The following is an 18,648-nucleotide window of genomic DNA, read 5'->3' on the forward strand; positions in this document are numbered from 1 at the left end:
AGGACTTTTCTTAAAGTTCGGAGTAGGAAGCCCTGGGGCTTTTCGTTCAGAATGGAAAGGAAACTTAAGGCGGTTTGGATTATGAAAAGGGTTCTTCTCCCCATATTTTGTGTCATATCGATAATGTTGACATCTTACCCTGGCTCGTCGAATGCAAGTTATCTTTGCTGGTAATGTCTTCAGTAAGTAGAGCTTTCTCTTTCATTGTAATCTCTCTGTGAGGGCTAGTGCCTTTTTAAGTTCTTAATCCGACTTGTATAGTAGCTGTTGGGATCAATCAAAAAAAGCGTGTCATATAGCTTCGTTGCATAACCGAATACTAACGAAAAATCAGGGTGGTGAATTAAATGAGACAAGAGTACATTTGCTACTTGTAGGAACGATAGTGCCAACAGCTTTGGGTACGCTGTTCGTGGCTGGACGTCTCTATACTCGGGGAGTCATCACGAGAAATTGGGGATGGGATGATTTTTGCATTGTAATAGCATGGGTACGATATTCCATTACATTACAAAGTCTCTTGATTGTCCATCCTCTCTAACATCCCGACTAGATCCTCACCATCTTTGTTGCAGTCACCAATGCACTCTTCTGTAGCTATGGCGGCGGCCGTCACGTTGAACTCCAGACCCCGTCAGACCTAAAACCTTTCTTCATCCTCGCTTTCGTGTCTCGAATCCTCTACCAAGTATCTCTTATGATGGTAAGAGTTGCCATCTGTCTGGTCTATTCACGAATCTTTCAAGATCGACTGAGCAAAATCATTGTATACAGTCTATTGGCTTTCCAGATTGTATCGACGATTCCTCTTACGTTGATTGTTGTTTTCCAATGCGATCCAATCGTTTCGCAGTGGGATTTCAGCGTGGAACAAGTTCGTTGTATTGATCCCTTGCCGGGAATCATTACTTTTACCACTTGTAGTGTTTTCAGTGATGTGGCACTTATTCTTTTTGTCGTACCGAGAGTGTGTATGTATTATCTTCCTTATCCTCATATATCCTTTGGTCGAGAAGAATAATGATTAACAATTGCGAAAAGTACCCCTCAAAATCAACAAACGTCAAAAAGCAACGCTAGTCGCGATCGTCAGTTTCGGTATCCTCGTCATCATCGCCTCGATCATTCGCTTCATTCGCTCTAAACCCATTTTCACCGAGAGAGATTACACGTGGAACCTGTGGGAAATCACAACGTGGTCGAGTATTGAACTCAACACTGCATTGTTCTGTGTTAGTGCGCCGTGTCTGAGACCGCTGGTCAGGAAAATGGAGCCCGATATTACGTGGTTGAAGAGCGCGGTGACTGCGAGTAGGAGTCAGGCAACGACGGTTGGAGGGAGAAGAAAGAGCTCGGCTGTGGGTTTGCAGGGGAATAATGGAAATGGGAAAGTAGGAGGAGAAGAGATGCCGCAAAATGATTTTAGAATGGCGTCGAGATTCACGGTGGGTGGATCGCTGAGTTCTCTCAATAATAATCGACCTGGAATGGGAAGGAAAGAATGGAGTAGAGGAAGAGGCAGAGAGGAATGGGAAATGAGTGCACTTGATTCGCGAAAGGGATCGAGAGCTATAGGGGATGAGGAGGATTGGATTGGTCTTGTTGATGAGGGGACAGATGAAGAGGAGAGGAATAGGGATAGGATGCGGGCTTTGAGCGATCCGTCTGTGGGGGTTAGGATGGATGATACGAAAGGATACTAAATTTTTTGAGGTGGTTTAAATGGCGCAATTGTGAATGAATAAAGGGACGGCTGGATGCCAGGATACTTCGTGGAACTCGAAGCAAGGCGTTTGTTATATATACCAACTATACCACTTTGTTTGGAAATGGAAAGGACTTGAAAGGGAAAGGAGGGAGCGGGTAGAAAAAAGAGCCGCAGACAAGATGTGCCCAGCTATTAATCTGGATAATTAATTACCAAAAGATGGCTCAAAGAATAGGCTCATAATTCATTGTTGTGGCACTTGTACGTATGACTTGTCGTCTTACACTGCGTGGATCTTTGTCAGCGCACGCGAACTCTGAGATGGTTCATCAGATAATCCCCTATAATAACATAAACTTGATTACAGAAATATGGAGCTTATCCAAGAACATAGATTTCGTCAATATCTCAATGGTCGATAATTCAAATATCTATCCCAGACAAATGGTTTCATTACCTGAACGCCGTCGCTTAATGCATACATTATTGACCTAGGTACCTTGTCCTCATCCGATTCCTTCGTTCCTTGATGATATACAATTGATACGAAGAGATTACCTTCTGCCCCCTCTACCCGCTGGAGCGCCTCCCATACCGGGCATTCCAGGCATTCCGCCACCACCCATCATTTTCTGAAGACACGTTAGCAAAATATCAATATTGAAGATGAACTAGAGGATATACCATCAGACTAGACATGTCAGGCATACCACCGGGCATGCCCCCAGCACCACCACCACCGAGCATTTTCTATAATGACTGTTAGCAGTGACTCGATATCAGAATATGGAACGGAACATACCATCATGCTACTCAAATCTGGCATTCCACCGCCTCCACCGCCTCCCATCGAAGCGAGTCTCTTTTGCATAGCGGCCATTTGTTGCTGTTTGTTTGCACCTCCCATTGCACCTTGTGCTTTTTGCATATTCTTCATACTTCCACCCATTGTCTTTGCCATACCAGCCATCATCTTGTGTTGAGTTAATAAGTCCTCTATTTCCCTTACACTTGTACCACTGCCGCAAGCTATCCTCGTCATTCTAGTGGGTTGTTCGAGGAATATTTTTCCGTCTGAATCGAGTTCTTTGGCCGTCATAGAATCACAAATGTAAATCATACGTTTGAGTTTCATGGCACCATCCTCATCGTCCATCCCTTGCATCATATTTCCCATACCCGGAATCATACCAGCCATTTTCGAAAGAGGTCCCATCTTCATTATATTAGATAATTGATCGCGAAGATCACGAACTGTAAAAATACCCTCCACGATGTGCTTCATGGTGTCTTTTTGATCTAACTTCAAAGACTGAACATGCTCCATAAGTCCTTGCATATCTCCCATACCCAGTAGTTTGGAAACGAATTGTGTGGGTGCGAACTTTTCTAAATCAAGCATGTGTTCTCCAGTTCCGATAAATATGATAGGTGTATTTGTTGCTGCAACTGCAGAGATTGCACCACCTCCGCTTGCATGACCATCGGTTTTTGTGATAATAATAGCTCCAAAGTCGGCGGTTTCTTTGAAGGCCTTACTTTGCGCCTCAGCTTGCTGTCCTATACTGGCATCCATCACCATTACAGTTTGGTCGGGCTTTACAGCTGTTTGAATATCCACCATTTCTTGAAACAGAGCATCTTCTTGTCGATGTCTTCCACTGGTGTCCACAATAATAATCTCGAATTTCTCCTTCTTAAATTTATCCACCCCCTCCTTCGCCACAACTGCTGGATCCGTTTGTGTGAGAGAACCGTAATATGGAATCTTAGCCTTTGTAGCGTTTTGTTTCAACTGATCAAAAGCACCTGCACGGAAGGTATCCGCGCAAACCAAACAAGCCTTGAACCCTCTTGATTGATACCATCTTGCCAATTTTGTACATGTCGTAGTCTTTCCAGCTCCCTGCAATCCAACAAACATAATAATATTCGCTTTGCCCTTCTTTGGCTTGAAAGGTTCGGCATGAGGATCGACGAGCTTGACTAATTCATCATATACAGCCTTTTGAATGACTTTCTTCTTGTTGACAGCCGGTGCAAGTTCTTTAAAGTTCACGGATGCTTTAATGGACTTTCGAAGGTTTCCCACCAATTTTACATTTACATCGGCCTCGAGCAATGCGGAACAAATCTCCTTGATCATGCCATCGAATGCCTAAGTGATATTAGTAGGAGGAACGTTGAGAGATCTTGACAATTGTCCTTGACACATACCTTTTCATCCAAATTGCTAGATCTTGTGAGATCTGTAACTGCAGCATTTATGCGCCGACCTAAATCTTGAAGAACCATGATTACAATAGTTTATGCGACAGCTTTTTTGACAGAGTTCAATGTATGGCCCCAGATGAGAAGGATGCATTTAATGATTTAATGTGGCTCGAAGGTGTGGGACAATAAAAGCGCGGGGAATTTAGTGTACCGAAAGGTTTATCCGTTCTCCGAGAAATCCAAAAATTTCCTGGATATGATAAGATTTAATTTTCCTATCAACCATTGCTCAAAGTAAAATAACTCTCAATTCAATCACAACAACAACAATGGCAGGAAATGTTTCGAAGAAGCGTAAGGTGGAGGACGGAATAAAAGGAAAAACCGGTAGACCTACCAAGAAGTTCAAGAAACAAACATACTACGAATCCTCATCCGACGAAGAAGAATCCGCAGCAACTCAAGATTTTCAAGCAGTCAATTTACAAGATTCAGACGAAGAGGAGGAAGGACCCAATGATGCAATCACAGGCACTTTATCCGACGAGGATGATGAGCCAGATCTCAATGCCGCAGATAACGAGTTGGAAGAAGAAGTCACCGATGCCTCAAATTCCGATTCAGAAAATTCAGATGACGATTCGGACACAAATTCAAACCCAAATTTAATAAAGGCACGAAAGCGCAATGATCCAGAGGCATTTGCGACATCTATGTCCAAGATTTTGGGATCCAAGTTATCAGCGAGTAAAAGAAATGATCCGGTTTTGTCGAGAAGTCAGACGGCAATAGAAGCTAGCAAGGAAATGACGGATTTGGCCTTGGAAAAGAAGGCAAAGCATAAGATGAGGGAGGAGAAGAAAGCTGCAATGGAGAAGGGAAGAGTCAAGGACGTTTTAGGTGCCAGTACGGCATTTGATGCGAGCAATGGTTATGGGAATGGAGAAAATGTACCAAGTGTACAGGCAACGATGGAATTGGAAAAGCGGTTGAGGAAAACTGCTCAAAGAGGTGTTGTCAAACTCTTTAATGCTGTTAGAGCAGCCCAAGTTAAAGGCGAGGAGGCAGCCAAGGAAGCGAGACAAAAAGGAGTTGTAGGACAGGGAAGGAGAGAGGAGAAAATAAACGAGATGAGCAAGAAAGGATTTTTGGATTTGATTGCAGGTGGAGGTGGACTGAGGAAAGGAGAGATCGAAGAGGCCTGAAAAGGATGGAATATGTTCTAATTACGTTTGGCATGGTATGGCGTTAGAGGTGGGATTTCACCCCTCATGAGGGTTTCGTTAAAGCAAAGTACCTAGGTATCCACCAACTCCTTGTCCATCATTGATATGGAGTATATGTACAAAGGACAGATACCCATTTTAATATGTCCAACCTACGACCCAAATGCAATGCTTCCCTACACCATTATTTAGGGATAATGTCTCAAACCATTCGTGACCGTACATGTGATGAAGTTGTATCGCTCATCCGCATTAACTCTTGTTACTGAAATCGCTGGCCTGGAGATTTCGTGTCATAGAAGGAAGCCTTACGCGCAACCCATCCAACTCTTTTGACATCACAATTTGACAACCCAATCTTGACGTTTCCCTCAAACCGAACGCTAAATCCAACATATCATTCTCATCATCATCCGGCTCATTCATTTTGTCGTAAAATGCTTCATCCTCGACTATGACATGACATGTTGAACATGAGCAAGACCCTCCACAGGCGCCTATCAATATTATCAGTTTATGGTCCAAGGATAATTGTCTACTTAACTAACCTTCCATTTCCAAATCATTGGCCTGTGCTATATCCAAAAGATTGTCTCCTGCCGATACCTCAAAAGTATGTTCATCTCCCTCCTTATCGAAGAATGTAACATGTAAACTGCAAGTCAATTAGCATTGGTAAAACGGCAAATGTTGACAAGTGAAAAGACCCACCCTTCCCCAGGCTTTGGGGGCGTTACATGCCCATGTAAAGCTTTTGATGTAGCAGAGAATTCTCGACGGGCAGCTGTAGATCTCCTGTTCTGTCTGATCTCGCACATCTGCTTCGTGCTAGGTCGCGACCCCGATATCGAGAAGGGACACAACAGAGCGGGCGCTGCGGGGGGTCTGCAGGAAAATCGAATAGGACTATCTGCCACTGTCGCAAACTCTCTTCGTAGGAATTGAGTGGCGGTTCTGCGAATGCCTACAAAGGCTCGGCTTGTACTTCGAACTGCAGACATCTCGTCTTTATCGTGATTGTTGTGAAGAATGGGTGGGGTTGAGAAAGTGAGGAAGGTCCGGAGCTGAGGGTGGATATGTAGTGAGATGGATGTAGACTTCTTTTGCCCGAAGTAAACAATTGATCTTTTCAGATGCTTGTTGAAACTTCTTGACACTTTTAAGAATTGAAACAGTAAAGAGTGTTCTTTTGAGAGTAAACAAATAATTTAATTGTTTCAAATCATTACAAGCTTTCCACAGGTCTTTGAATCTTTCAACCAAAGGCAGGTGGTGGCATTACATTTTGTACTCATATAAAAATATTCGTAAATCCGCGTATAACCAATCGGTGTATTGCGATTACTCCGAAATTTTGTGCGGTTCAGGGCGGTCGAACAAGCTGTGAGCAAGGCCTATTCGCGGATAAGGCATATCAGTCACCCATTACTCCAGTTCAACCAGCCCAGCTTTGGGGCCAATGTAATCCTTGCTGATGAACTCTCCAATTGAACATCGTAGGGGAAAAAAAAGCTTGAATACCTTTACAAGGTACTTCTTCAACCTTGCATTGACGGACCGACGTGGAAAACAAAGAGACGACGACAACAACTGCATAAGAGAATTTGTGTAAATTTTCTTTCCCCTCGTTTTTATTCTTGAATGCAACATAACCCAAAATGTCGACCTCAAGAGAAGGTCCAAACCCGTTAAGACCATATTATGTTCCACCTTCCATCGGAATACCTCAAGAAGTACCTATTACGACTTCGGGAACTCATGGAGTAGGATTGAAAAATGGAAGTGCAGCTTCATATGCATCTTCAGCTCGAGACATATTCTCAGATATTGACTACAGTGACTATCTATCGGATACCTCACCATCTACCATCGAATCACTTCAGAAGTTTGTTAACGAGACTTTCACCAACTATGCGGGGATATTGTGTGGACAGCCCTTCGAGGTTGCAAAAACAATTTTGCAGGTAAAGAGTCAGGATTTTGAGGAAGGGACAACACCAGCAGCTACAGTGGAGAAAATAAAACGACGACCATCAGAGTACAATGAGGTAGGATTTTCCAAATGAGGGGTCGAGATGCGGAGCTAATCGGAATCTAGAACTACCCCTCCGACGACTCTGATGCAGACGAGACAGCTTACTTTACATCGGCGGCACCTCATACAAAGTCATCATCCCCGTCGAGGCGTCGATATAGCAGCGAAGCGTCTGGGTGGGAGGACAAATCTATTCCTAAAGTAACACCACCAAAGCCAAAGCCTGCACATCAATTAAACCTTCGGAGGTCAGATTCTATAATGGAGGTGATAGCACAGGAGTGGTCAAAGGAGGGAGCTTGGGGTGTGTGGAAGGGATCCAATGCAACTTTTATCTACGGCTTTCTACTGAAGACGATGGAAAGTTGGTCAAGCAGCATGATATCGGCGGCACTGAACATTCCGGATCCAGGGTTAGCAACACTAGCAGCGCAAGTTGATGTTACTGGTTCTCCTAGCCCATGGACATCATTAAGTGTAGCAATAGCGGCAGCTGCTACTGCAGGTCTTATTCTTGCCCCTCTTGATCTTGTGAGGACGAAGTAAGTCATTAATCACTATTCTCCAAACAAAGTACTCATTCAGATAGGTTGATCCTCACCCCAACTTCAGATCCTAAAAGATCTCTTACTCACAACCTCAACACCCTACCCTCATATATATGTCCTCCATTACTTCTCATTCCTACTATTCTCCACTCCATAATCAAGCCCACTATATCACACTGCACCCCGCTACTTCTTCGAACTCGCCTCTCCATCGATCCTATTCTCACCCCCACGAGCTACACGACATTCACATTCCTTGCTCAAACACTGGAAATCTTCATTCGTCTACCAATTGAAACAGTTTTACGTCGTGGACAAGCTGCGGTACTCGCCTCAACTCAATATAACGAATCTCAAGACCTTAAAACAATTGTCGATATTGGTCCATACAATGGGGTGGTAGGTACAATGTGGTCTATTGCCCGGGAAGAAGGAGAGTCATCTAGTCCCGAGCCTGTTGCAAGTGTAGGCGCGGTGACACCATTGAGGAAAATTAAGAAAGTTCAAAAGAAGGGACAAGGGATTGAGGGACTCTGGAGAGGATGGAGAGTTGGTGTGTGGGGATTAGTAGGAATGTATGGAAGTAAGGCTATGAGTGGTGTTGGAAGTACCGAAGGAGAATTTTAAGGAAATCACAATACCTACTTGTTGTCTGTGACAATCATGTTTCAAGCCACTTCGAAGCTTTGTGGGCATGGTGGGATGGGATGGCGTTGATTTGTTGCCATTTGTTTGGCTTGGGAACAATGGAAGCTCTACTTACATATATAAGGCGCAAAGGAAACTGGCGTTAGGATAACGAAGATATGTGAAATGACCAAAGCGTACTCACCTCTACTTATTTGTTTTGTTTCCATTTTTGTCGTGCAATGCTATGCGATGTGTTTTACGCTTAATGTTGGTCTACATTTATCTACTTTTCCTCACTGGTCTACTAGAGTTTCGCCAATATAGTATGGTGATTCTCCATACATCAGTCCTCCTGACTTCTTCTTTACAATAGATAGCTGCTTGCGTCTCTAGCGCAGCGGTACTTTTATCTGTTCCGCTGGAGGGCGGGAAAGGCAAGCAGAGTAAGTATTGTAGAGGAACTGAGATATTCAAAGGCGGCAACAGGAGCTGTAGACCGAAGCGAGGGGTTGTTGTGATGCTGGTATACGAGATGGATTTGGAAGAGAGAAGAGGGGGAAGGGAGATGGAGGTTAGAGGATAAAGCAAGTCAGCCGTGAAAAATGTGTATTTTGCTGGCCAATCGAATGATGGGGTTTGTTGGCTTTGAGGGATGATTATGGAATTTGGGGGATACGTGTTAGGATCTTCGAGGAGAAGTGTAAGATCAAGGAGTCCATGACACTGCTTGTGATTCTCTAGCGATAGAGTCCCGTCGTAATAGAATTCAGAATTCAATGTTCCACATGTTCATTATAAGCACAACCCCTTCTATCATACTTCAAGTGAGTAACAGAAAAAGACGCCATTGATAATTCTTTTCCTACATTTATGTTTACATCAAATGCTACTTAAATCAACATAGATCACAGCAACAATCAAACCATTTCCTTCTCAACTTATTCAACAGTCTTCCCTAATCCCCACTTTAAACTTCCACTGATATCTTGTTTTTCAGATGTAACACCTGTAATCATCAGTGCCAATCTTCCCAGTAACATTCCAATCACCACAATTATCGCAATCTCCATCCAGCTCAATTTTCCCGCGTGATCGTTTTGAGGATGAGGGTTTATGCGTGCCGCGGATGGAACTGGCAATGGAGCATTTTGGACTGCTTTGTCGTGGACGGGTGTAGATTTTTTGATTTTTGCTTTCTTGCTCGACACGAGTGGCTCTTGAAAATCCATAACCGAAGGGCTTTGGTATTTGGATTTGTGCTTGTAGTCCTCGTTTGCCTTGAGTTGATTTTCGAGCCTCTCGGCTGCATCTAGCGGACTCTCGGGTTCGTTGTGGAAAGGTAGACGGCCACCTGCAAAAGGCTGTATATGTTTCCCGCCCGCACCAAGACCTTCTCCCCATTTTACACTCTTGGTTGAAGAATTAACGCGCGCTGGATCTTTTGGGGTCGTGGTCACAGGTTCCCGAGGTGGTCTCTGAAATGGCTTCCACCAATCCTCTACATTCTCATGCCCTTTTGATTTGTCCGAGTCTGAAGGGTTAGTAGGCTCTACCTCATCCGCAGCCTTGATCACAGGGTCCTGGGATTCTTTATGGGTCGGTTTCCCCCAATCCTCCATGTCCTCATACCCATTTGCGTTCCCTCCATTCATGTTCCGAACTTTCGGCGTAAACCAATCAAGGGGTTGAGGTGGTTCGCCGTATTCTCTCTTTCTTCTACTTCTCTCTCCCTCCACCCTCTGATATTCATTTTCACTCGAAGTTCGGTCTCCTGGCCGCCCCGCTCTCCTCGGCGGTTTCCCCGTCACTTTCAATACCGACAATTCTTCTTTCTTTTTGAGAATCTCTGCGGCCTTTTCTTTGTGGCGTTGCATTGTGGCATCTAATTCTGCATTCAATTGCTTTAGATGTTCAATATCGGGGTCGGGTTGCGCATTTCTCTCGTTTATTCTATCACTAAATTCAGCGGGCGAAAGATTCTCAGCAAGGAGTGCATCGAGCCAATGTACGCCCCCTTCTCCCTCTGAGGAGTTGGCGGGAGAATCTTTGATCTCTCCCCATTCATAACTTGAGCTTTTTCCCAACTTATTTTGCGGTGGATTCTGTCCTGAGGTTTTAGAGCTAGGCGGCTTTTGAGAGGTAGTAGATCCGTATTTCTTTTCGTAGTTGTGTCGTTTGTCTTCCAATGCTTTTTTTTCCCGGGCAATACGGTCGCGCCTTGAAGATGAGGTTGATTCGTTTGGGAATTCGGTAAGATAGTCATTGTGTTCATGAGATGAAGTTTCTCTCCTGAGAGGATCTTTTCCTGATTGGGTAGTCATTTTGTATGTTCTCGAAGAATGACGAGCGGAGATTCTTGCGGAAAGTTGTCAAGAATTCAGGGTTCCAGGTTTGGATATTTGGCGATGCGATTTGATGAAACAAAGGAGGATCATATCTATTGAGATGATTACAATTGGACGTTGACTGACGGATGCAGAATACAATCAAAGGAATGGCAGAAAGCTTTTCAAGAGTAAGACAATGATTTCTATGATTGTGTTTTGATAGGTTCATGGCATTGTTCAGAGGAAATGTCTTGTAGGAAGCTGTATTTGAAAGTTGAATGGGTATAAGCGCTCACTGATCATCCTTTAATTCTACCTAAAGACTTGACCTCGAGGATAGTGTTTGCATTTTTGGGTTTCTCTACAGATTGAAGAATCTTTGTGATCGAACTCTGAAGTAGTTTTAAGTCCATATGTATCTATACCACCCACCTCTTTCTTCTCGTGATCAGCTATCCCTCGAATAGTCGAACAAAGCAGCAGGTGTTGTCAAAAGACAATTAGCATTGTTTCTAGAAGACAAAGAATTTTTTTGCGAGAAGGACTTGATTCCTATGATTTACCCGTGAATTAATATTCAACAATTCTCCAAACTTTTGAGAACAATTGCAACATTCCATGTATAAAGGTAAGAAGCTTGCAGTGGTGAACTTTCCCTCATCCGCCTGTCGATATCTTGTGAGCTTGAAACTTTAGACCAACTAATATACCGCAACCCTCAAAAGACTTCGCAGAACTACTTTCAATTTTACTTAAACTCCCTACACCAAAGTCCGAACACTAACTGCAAACATGGCCTCAGGAGACCAATTTGTTGACATCGACTTGCACCCAGCGGGGGCTACAAGAGAGCAGGCGAGAAGACAGCGCAGCATGAAGTATTCCGTGCCAAGTAAGAAAACTAAGAGAAGTTGCTACCCCATCGTCATCTGCATCTTGATTGTTATCGTTGCGCTTCTTGGATTCTTCGTTGGGTTCCTATTGATCCGTCCAGGTATCATCGGAATGCCATGCTCAGCTCAGGTCAACTCTCCCCAGGCTTCATCTCCAGTTCATCTTCAGACCTTCAGTCATCCATTTTACAACACCACGGCAACAACTAAGCAATCGACGACGAAGACAAATTCCAACGCTCAAGCCACAGCCACAGGTACCCCAAGTGGCATTGATCCTGTGGCAATCGCGACTTGCCTCGGTGTGTTGGAAAATGCTTGCGCAACGAACAATTCACAAACGACCTTCGGTCAATGCGATTCATTGTTTGTGTTCTTCTATTGTGACTTGACTGACATGATGGTGTTTCGAGGTGCAATGAAGCCCGATGATGATGGAATGAGTCCAGTCTGCCAGCCAATGAAGAAGTTTTGTTCGAGAGCTATCCCATTGAACAAAATTCCTCTTGCAGATGCTAGTCCTTGAACCTGGAGTTCTAAGTTTAACGGCAAGGGAAGAGCAGCATGTAAGATAACGTCAACGATAATATTTATTTTTTCCCTTATGAACTTGTGCTTGACTTGTGAATGTGAGAATAAAGTGAAAATGCAAACGGGATTAGTTTTAATGAACATAGAACAAAACTGAAACGGATTGAGAATCGTGAAAAGCCTGTAGCTATAGGGTGATGAAGCTTTGCAGTTGGATATCGAGGAAACTGCCCCTAGACAAAGTTGTGGTAGTAGTTGTATCCGTCTCTTGTATAAACCATCCTCAGGCCATGTAATCACCATATGCATATGTCGTATTGTTTGTGCGGCAAACAGAGCTCAAGAGGAATTCGTAAACATGGCCTTGGAAACCATCTGCGGTGCTCATACACGTGGAATGAACAGCTGGAGAGTGGCGGATCTCCCCAACTAGGTTTTCCTACAGCTCTTCGAAACTTCCTAGTTGTCGTTTGATTGTTGTCTTCATTTATGTAGCGTTTCAAACGATAGGGCAGAATCATGGGGCCTTCGATCTAGACGTTCCAAATATTGTTACACTTGTCGATGAGATTCTGCCAATACCACTACGGAAATAAGTATACAGTCATTGATTTGACAAGTTCCGAGGATTTCTCATCTGTAAGCAACCACAAAATTGTCGGCACTTAGATTCAAAGGGGGAGGGAGCCAAGATAGCTTGTTGGTGTTCCAAGCGTCGGGCCTAAATAATTAGCGAGTCATACTAAGAATTTAGCATCTCAACATTGAAACGACAAACCTCAAAAAGACACAAATATACAAATTGTTCGCAATGCTTGAGCGCCATGATTATTATCCTTGGTGTGTAGCACTACCACTGACACAATATACATGTTCCCATGACATGTATATCTTCCTCTTTGAGATCGAGGTGAGCATTATTGTGTTCCCTTGCTGACTTCAGGAATATTCCAGGTTCACATGAACACCAGATGTTCTGGATGCTTTGTGCAACGATGGCGAATGAGGTACACCGAGTAGGAATTCCAGCGAGATATCATTCTCGATCCTTGGCCGACATTGTCAAACCTTGCATATACCATTGGTTACTGGGCAAATATATTGCTTAAATGGACCTTGCCCTCCAATTTCCAGGGATACAAAATTCCAAATTTTACTCATATTTCTTACTAAAAATTGACAAGTCATAGTTCATCATTTGGCTTCGGTAACTTTTGCAGTGGTAAGCCGCGCTCTCATTCTCCCCCCATACTGCATTGGAAGTGCATGGACGGACTCAAAAGTGGCCCTTAATTGGCACATGTCCACCAGAAATGTGTTTTGTAGCTCGTTGAGACGAGGCAAATTTTGTGATAAAAAACGAGGCAACCGTGCTAACGAGAAAAGGAATATGAACGCCCAGCTCAAGTGAAGTGTTTGAAAGAAGCAGTCTACCCATAACTGCATGGTTCACAGTGAATTAAAAGTATATATTGAGGACTTCCCACGACGAAGAAGGTTGACTACCGTCGAAGCGATCTCGAATATATCTATAAAATATACGTACCCCTTTTTTCCTGTGGTATGTATTCATATACCTTCGTCTCATTTTCATATACCTTGAACCTTTGGATCATCGCTAAATAACAATAGGCTACAGAACATATGATTCGTCCATGGGACTATACATATCCACCAATCACCCAGCCGCTCACATCTGATTCAATAAATCATATGTCGTTTGGGATCGCACAAACGTGCCAGCGGTTCGCAATTATTCGGCGGGGACTCCTCAACTTATAGCACACGGCATTTCTTGCCCGAATTTTGAGCCTCAATACACAGTACAAATTGCTCATGCAACTTTCAGACTACGCAAACAACCCTCTACCTCTCGGGGGTAGTATTACCAAAGGGGAAGTAGATATACACTGCATTCAGAACAATATTGGAATCCCTGGATTTTGTACTTTGCAAACTTGTTCACCGATTTCCTGATCAAATCTAGCACTCTCGAGATCGGTGGCAAAATACTCCTCTTGCCAAGATGAAACACATCAATGTTCAATTTATGGTGTTCTACAGCAGCCACTTTGTTCGTGATAGGCCTCATATTCGCAACTAAGACCATATCGGTAATGAACGAATCCTACACAAGTTTCTATCTACCAGGATGGCATATTGTGCCCCTCCATTTGTCTAAGTGGACGCTGTGGAGCAAGTACATGGATCAGTTATCGATAGTTATATTTCGCTCGTTGAATTCAAGAGATATTCTCGAAATATTTGTAAGTCTGGGGAAGGAGATCTGTAGCTTACTTTCGGAGATGATAATATGCCAACTCTGAGTTGTCTCGTCGTTTTCGATACGGGAATGATTCAAAGTGGAATGTGTTACTATGCTTGAACATACGTTTAGTCGCTATCATCCCATGGGGCTGCTAAAAGGTGCATCGAATGTGCATCGTCAGCCAGGATTGTGGTGCAAAAAATAGGCCGACATCCAATCAATGTTCGTCACGAGGACTATACCATATCTCCATATACCCAGATAATGACCTTGCTAACTCTCAGAATTGTCTTCGAATTATCACAAGTGTTTCTCTGCAATTCTTCAAGACATTCATCCTGTCGCAAGCTGAATAGATACGTGCTTTTGACTAAAATCTATCGATCATTTGGTCAAAATCTTCACAGCACTCAGTACAAGCTTGAAGAGAAGTTTATGTATTGATTTCTGATGTACATGTGAGTTTGCTATCTTCATGAGCTTTCTGACATTCCCTGATTCAGAATTCGACACAGAGACCCTCGCGACAACAAATAAACCAGGCACGCAAACTACTGATACAATGGCTCACCAATACCATACTAGCTTCCTTTTCAATGTGAATGAGCTTTATGTTAATGAGGATCCCGAGAACGGAGGTAGACCTCCGAGGGTAAACGAGAATGGACGATGGGTGCCACCCGTCTATAGAGATGGTTTCTTACCTCAGACTCCCGGGCGAATGTTTAGATGGAACAACGGACATATCGAATATGCTGGGGCCAATTACCAATGGTTTGGCGGGCAAGGTTTGACCTATCCGAACAACGAAACGCTTCAACATTACAGTAGTACAACTTTGTTTTGGTGTAATGAATTTACGCAGTTTCAAATGATGGAAGCGGATGCAACAACGATAGACATCGCAACTTCAGATTTCCCATACAACAGATGGTATCCCCTGACTTTTCGATATGAAAGAACACTTTCAAGGGTATCTGCTTCTGTGGAGGAGCAATATCTTGCTGGGAGAGACGGGGCTTGGATTGCTCAGCTTGGGCTTCAGGCCTACCGCAATCGTAGGAACCGACCAACGGAAGGACTCGCTGGCAATCTTGCTACCATTGTGGCATTGGTGGCGTTCTCTTGCACTGATGATGACACCCTATACAATGTTCTGATCAATAATCTTGCATGGCGAGGGCAGTTAAGGGTTTACGATGCAGAACATGGAAGTAAGCTATCACATCCAGGTCACACAAAGATTATCAAAACTCTAACCAAAGTAGGACGTCCTGAGAGAGGAGTAGTGAGCAACATCTACCTAGACCCAGAGAATCCGAATGGCTCTACATATGATGCGCTCCGTCATCTCGAATGGACGGACGGACCCATTATTTACTAATATTCTGTTCTGTGAAACAAACATACTTTTCAAATGCCTCACCACATCGAGTTTATTGTCTGAAGATTTGCGGATACTTGGAACGAATGTTTCTCCTTACTGTCCTGGAACACACCCCTCTCTTGATGAAGTGGCTTGTCTTTCTCAGTTCTGATAATACGTTACGCTGCCATAATGGTCTGCAATTTTTCTTCCCTTAATCCCCACCTCCCAAAGTCTTTGATGCGCAAATCTCAGTGCTTCATTTCATCTGGTGCTACCTCATTTAGCAGTCATAATTGAACTCTCGGGGATGTTCAATGTCTGAAAATGTTCCATTTGGTCAAAAGAGCCGAAAGTTGAGATGTGCTTCCAACGAATTCGGCGGGTTTCTCGTATAGCTAATTGCTTACAATGAATATATCATGCTTGAGTCTGTCTAATATACCGTTGATTTTACAAAACTGCAATAATAACCAAACAGCCCTATATAGCAACGAGCCGTCACGAATCAATTAGCATATCCCAAATATTTGAGTGAGAATGCATAGACATGAGATTTTCCACCATTGGCTGGATGCCCATGCACGCTTTCAAGGTAATATACAGAGTACCTAGTCTTGCAGCATCACATGTGGCTTAGCAGACAACAGCCTCGTTGGGTGTTGTATAAGATCGAACCTTTCGTCCTTGAAGTTCGGTCCCTCATCGCTATTCTTTATCACGTCAATATACACCATGTCATTTGGATGGTCTGCTGGAGATATTGCGCAGGCAATATCTTTGATTGTCAAGGTTGTAAAAGCCCTTGATGATGCAAGTGGGGCTCCTGATGAGTTTCGCAAAATGGCTGTCTTTCTTGAGAATGTTAATCTCACGTTAAAGAACCTACATGTCTTCGCTACATTAGGGGTATATCCTTCGTATGGAGATGAGATACGTAGACAAATCGAGAATATTCGACCGCCTTTGGAGCGTTTTATCAAAATCATGAAGAACTTTGAACCACACTTAGGTAGCAACGCTACACCCGGCTGGTGGAAAAACATACCCCAAAAGATGTTATGGACTTTCAAGCATTCCCATCACAAACTTAAGAAGGAAATCGAAGTGCATTTACTTACGCTCGACAATCTTTTAAATCGGTTTACGTTGTGAGTGTTTCCTAATGAGCTGTCCTCGCTGCCCTCACTGTTTGCAATACTCATACTAATTCATGGTCACCTAAAGGGAAGTCGTCCTTACTCTTCCCGACGAATTGAAACAACTATTTATGAATACTCTTACGCCTCAGATGGGTTCAATTCTAGAAGGAATGGTCAATCCTATACGGAGTGAAATATCTATAATACGAAGGGAAAGGAATGAGCAGCATAAAGAATTATACTCTAAAGCAGAAGATATCATTCTATTGTTGCAATCGCTTAAGATCGATGACTCCAGGCCCGAGAATAATGGTGCTTTTGATGCTGCTGTTCACAACATAAAAGAGCATATAACCAGCACGCTTGGACCAACGTCCAATAGTTCTCAAATACCTATCATTGGCAGTTGCCCACGAAGGGCAGGTAATACCGAGTCACCTCCTGCAAGCAATGTTTTGTTTCAAGCAACGAACAGAGATCCGCTCGAAGCGAGCGACGAGGAGATCAAACAATCGTTGCGAAATATGTAAGTCTTGCTGGTATTCATCATAAAATGATACAATCTGATGTTAATCCTCACAGATATTATAGCATTATTTTATATGCAGGAATGTTCCTGCGCAATCTATGGTACTCTACTCCTTCTCTCATATGAAGTCTCAAAGACTAATTCTGTAAAGTTTATATCTAGCCAACAGGCTCATGCTGTCGAGGCCCTTGACACCCAACCTGCTTGCGATATATCACATAACGTTTCATGATGCACTTGGCCGTCCTCCAAGAGTTCTTCAGTTTGATGTTTTTAATAATTTTCAAGTATGTATATCCTTATAAAGCTGAACTTCTATCAACAATTTCAGGTCTTTCAGGCATTCTTATATCAATCGTTCTCTGATACAGTTGGGAAATCCTGGGTAGAACGAGGGTCATATCTACTCGCGAATAAATCGGAGAAATCTGCTCTGACGGCTGATACCTGGTCGCGGATCATTAAGCCAGGGTGTCACATAGAAATGGCCATGGTGCTTGACTATAGTAACAAAGTAAAGGATAGATGCCCTGACACCAGTTGTTCGGGCGTTCTAATCAATATGGACAATTATGCATGGATGAAATGGTGAGTAAACCCTCTTGTACCTTAAGTTCTCCCAGAGGTTAGCTAATCTAAAAAGTTCATCGTGTCAGAAAGAGATACTTGAGCCTGGAGTTGCCAACAAGATCAGGAACCATTATTCTCCTGTATCGCAAGTGGCTATGGAACAGCACGACACAGAGGTATCTGAGGCTGTCAAATCTGAAAATTTCGCACGCTGCGTCTATCGATTGAATCATCAACCCCCGACTGCACAATCTGCGGAGCTTCTGAGACCACAAAACAGCGATGCAAAGCTTCCAACGATACAATCTAAATCTGTCTCAAAGCTGCCACGAAGCAATTTGAAACCTGATACTAGACCTTCAGCCCAACCATCTACAACAACTTCAATATCGCGGAAAGCCGGTGTCGCTATTTGGACCTGTTGCTGGTGTCGAGATTATAGTGGAAACTACACATCTTGGGGGATGACGACGGAAATTGTAAATTGTCCAGAATGTTCTTATGTAAGATGCAGTGATTGTCATGTTGAATGGGTCAAAATACGTAGCCATAATTACGATTTATAGGTTACTCCAAAAGAATTCAACAATGATTAGCCATTTCAAAGCAAATACAATGAGTCTAACATTTTCGACATATAATACAACTATTGGATGGAGG

General features: G+C 43.3%; 9 protein-coding genes across 9 annotated transcripts; 6 read left to right on the forward strand and 3 right to left on the reverse strand.

The window, feature by feature from the left end:
* Positions 1 to 18: 18 nt before the first annotated feature.
* EAF02_006007 (uncharacterized protein) lies at positions 19 to 1,894 on the forward strand. Its single transcript, XM_038902055.1, has 4 exons — positions 19 to 182; positions 335 to 490; positions 554 to 971; positions 1,042 to 1,894. Exons 1-4 carry the CDS (start codon positions 174 to 176, stop codon positions 1,701 to 1,703), a joined length of 1,245 nt encoding a protein of 414 aa, XP_038758272.1. The 5' UTR covers positions 19 to 173; the 3' UTR covers positions 1,704 to 1,894.
* A 78-nt stretch (positions 1,895 to 1,972) lies between these two features.
* On the reverse strand, positions 1,973 to 4,064 carry EAF02_006008 (uncharacterized protein). Its single transcript, XM_038902056.1, has 4 exons — positions 3,926 to 4,064; positions 2,511 to 3,866; positions 2,393 to 2,458; positions 1,973 to 2,340 (listed from the first exon to the last, which is right to left on the reverse strand). Exons 1-4 carry the CDS (start codon positions 4,001 to 4,003, stop codon positions 2,263 to 2,265), a joined length of 1,578 nt encoding a protein of 525 aa, XP_038758273.1. The 5' UTR covers positions 4,004 to 4,064; the 3' UTR covers positions 1,973 to 2,262.
* A 187-nt stretch (positions 4,065 to 4,251) lies between these two features.
* On the forward strand, positions 4,252 to 5,127 carry EAF02_006009 (uncharacterized protein; the record flags this gene model as incomplete). Its single annotated transcript, XM_038902057.1, has 1 exon — positions 4,252 to 5,127. One exon carries the CDS (start codon positions 4,252 to 4,254, stop codon positions 5,125 to 5,127), a length of 876 nt encoding a protein of 291 aa, XP_038758274.1.
* A 273-nt stretch (positions 5,128 to 5,400) lies between these two features.
* Positions 5,401 to 6,149, reverse strand: EAF02_006010 (uncharacterized protein; the record flags this gene model as incomplete). The annotated part of the gene is made up of 3 exons (XM_038902058.1): positions 5,401 to 5,645; positions 5,697 to 5,803; positions 5,860 to 6,149. 3 exons carry the CDS (start codon positions 6,147 to 6,149, stop codon positions 5,401 to 5,403), a joined length of 642 nt encoding a protein of 213 aa, XP_038758275.1.
* Positions 6,150 to 6,617: 468 nt separating this feature from the next.
* On the forward strand, positions 6,618 to 8,605 carry EAF02_006011 (uncharacterized protein). Its single transcript, XM_038902059.1, has 3 exons — positions 6,618 to 7,196; positions 7,247 to 7,725; positions 7,773 to 8,605. The coding sequence occupies exons 1-3, from the start codon at positions 6,807 to 6,809 to the stop codon at positions 8,356 to 8,358; spliced, it is 1,455 nt and encodes a 484-aa protein (XP_038758276.1). The 5' UTR covers positions 6,618 to 6,806; the 3' UTR covers positions 8,359 to 8,605.
* A 694-nt stretch (positions 8,606 to 9,299) lies between these two features.
* On the reverse strand, positions 9,300 to 10,682 carry EAF02_006012 (uncharacterized protein; the record flags this gene model as incomplete). The annotated part of the gene is made up of 1 exon (XM_038902060.1): positions 9,300 to 10,682. One exon carries the CDS (start codon positions 10,680 to 10,682, stop codon positions 9,300 to 9,302), a length of 1,383 nt encoding a protein of 460 aa, XP_038758277.1.
* Positions 10,683 to 11,480: 798 nt separating this feature from the next.
* EAF02_006013 (uncharacterized protein) lies at positions 11,481 to 12,107 on the forward strand (the record flags this gene model as incomplete). Its single annotated transcript, XM_038902061.1, has 1 exon — positions 11,481 to 12,107. One exon carries the CDS (start codon positions 11,481 to 11,483, stop codon positions 12,105 to 12,107), a length of 627 nt encoding a protein of 208 aa, XP_038758278.1.
* Positions 12,108 to 14,943: 2,836 nt separating this feature from the next.
* On the forward strand, positions 14,944 to 15,765 carry EAF02_006014 (uncharacterized protein; the record flags this gene model as incomplete). The annotated part of the gene is made up of 2 exons (XM_038902062.1): positions 14,944 to 15,595; positions 15,650 to 15,765. 2 exons carry the CDS (start codon positions 14,944 to 14,946, stop codon positions 15,763 to 15,765), a joined length of 768 nt encoding a protein of 255 aa, XP_038758279.1.
* A 717-nt stretch (positions 15,766 to 16,482) lies between these two features.
* On the forward strand, positions 16,483 to 18,584 carry EAF02_006015 (uncharacterized protein; the record flags this gene model as incomplete). The annotated part of the gene is made up of 7 exons (XM_038902063.1): positions 16,483 to 16,898; positions 16,975 to 17,415; positions 17,472 to 17,519; positions 17,570 to 17,705; positions 17,750 to 18,006; positions 18,062 to 18,491; positions 18,555 to 18,584. 7 exons carry the CDS (start codon positions 16,483 to 16,485, stop codon positions 18,582 to 18,584), a joined length of 1,758 nt encoding a protein of 585 aa, XP_038758280.1.
* Positions 18,585 to 18,648: the final 64 nt, after the last annotated feature.

This window comes from Botrytis sinoallii (genome assembly GCF_014898435.1).
Source record: "Botrytis sinoallii strain Bc 23 chromosome Unknown BSIN_009, whole genome shotgun sequence".
NCBI lineage: Eukaryota > Fungi > Ascomycota > Leotiomycetes > Helotiales > Sclerotiniaceae > Botrytis > Botrytis sinoallii.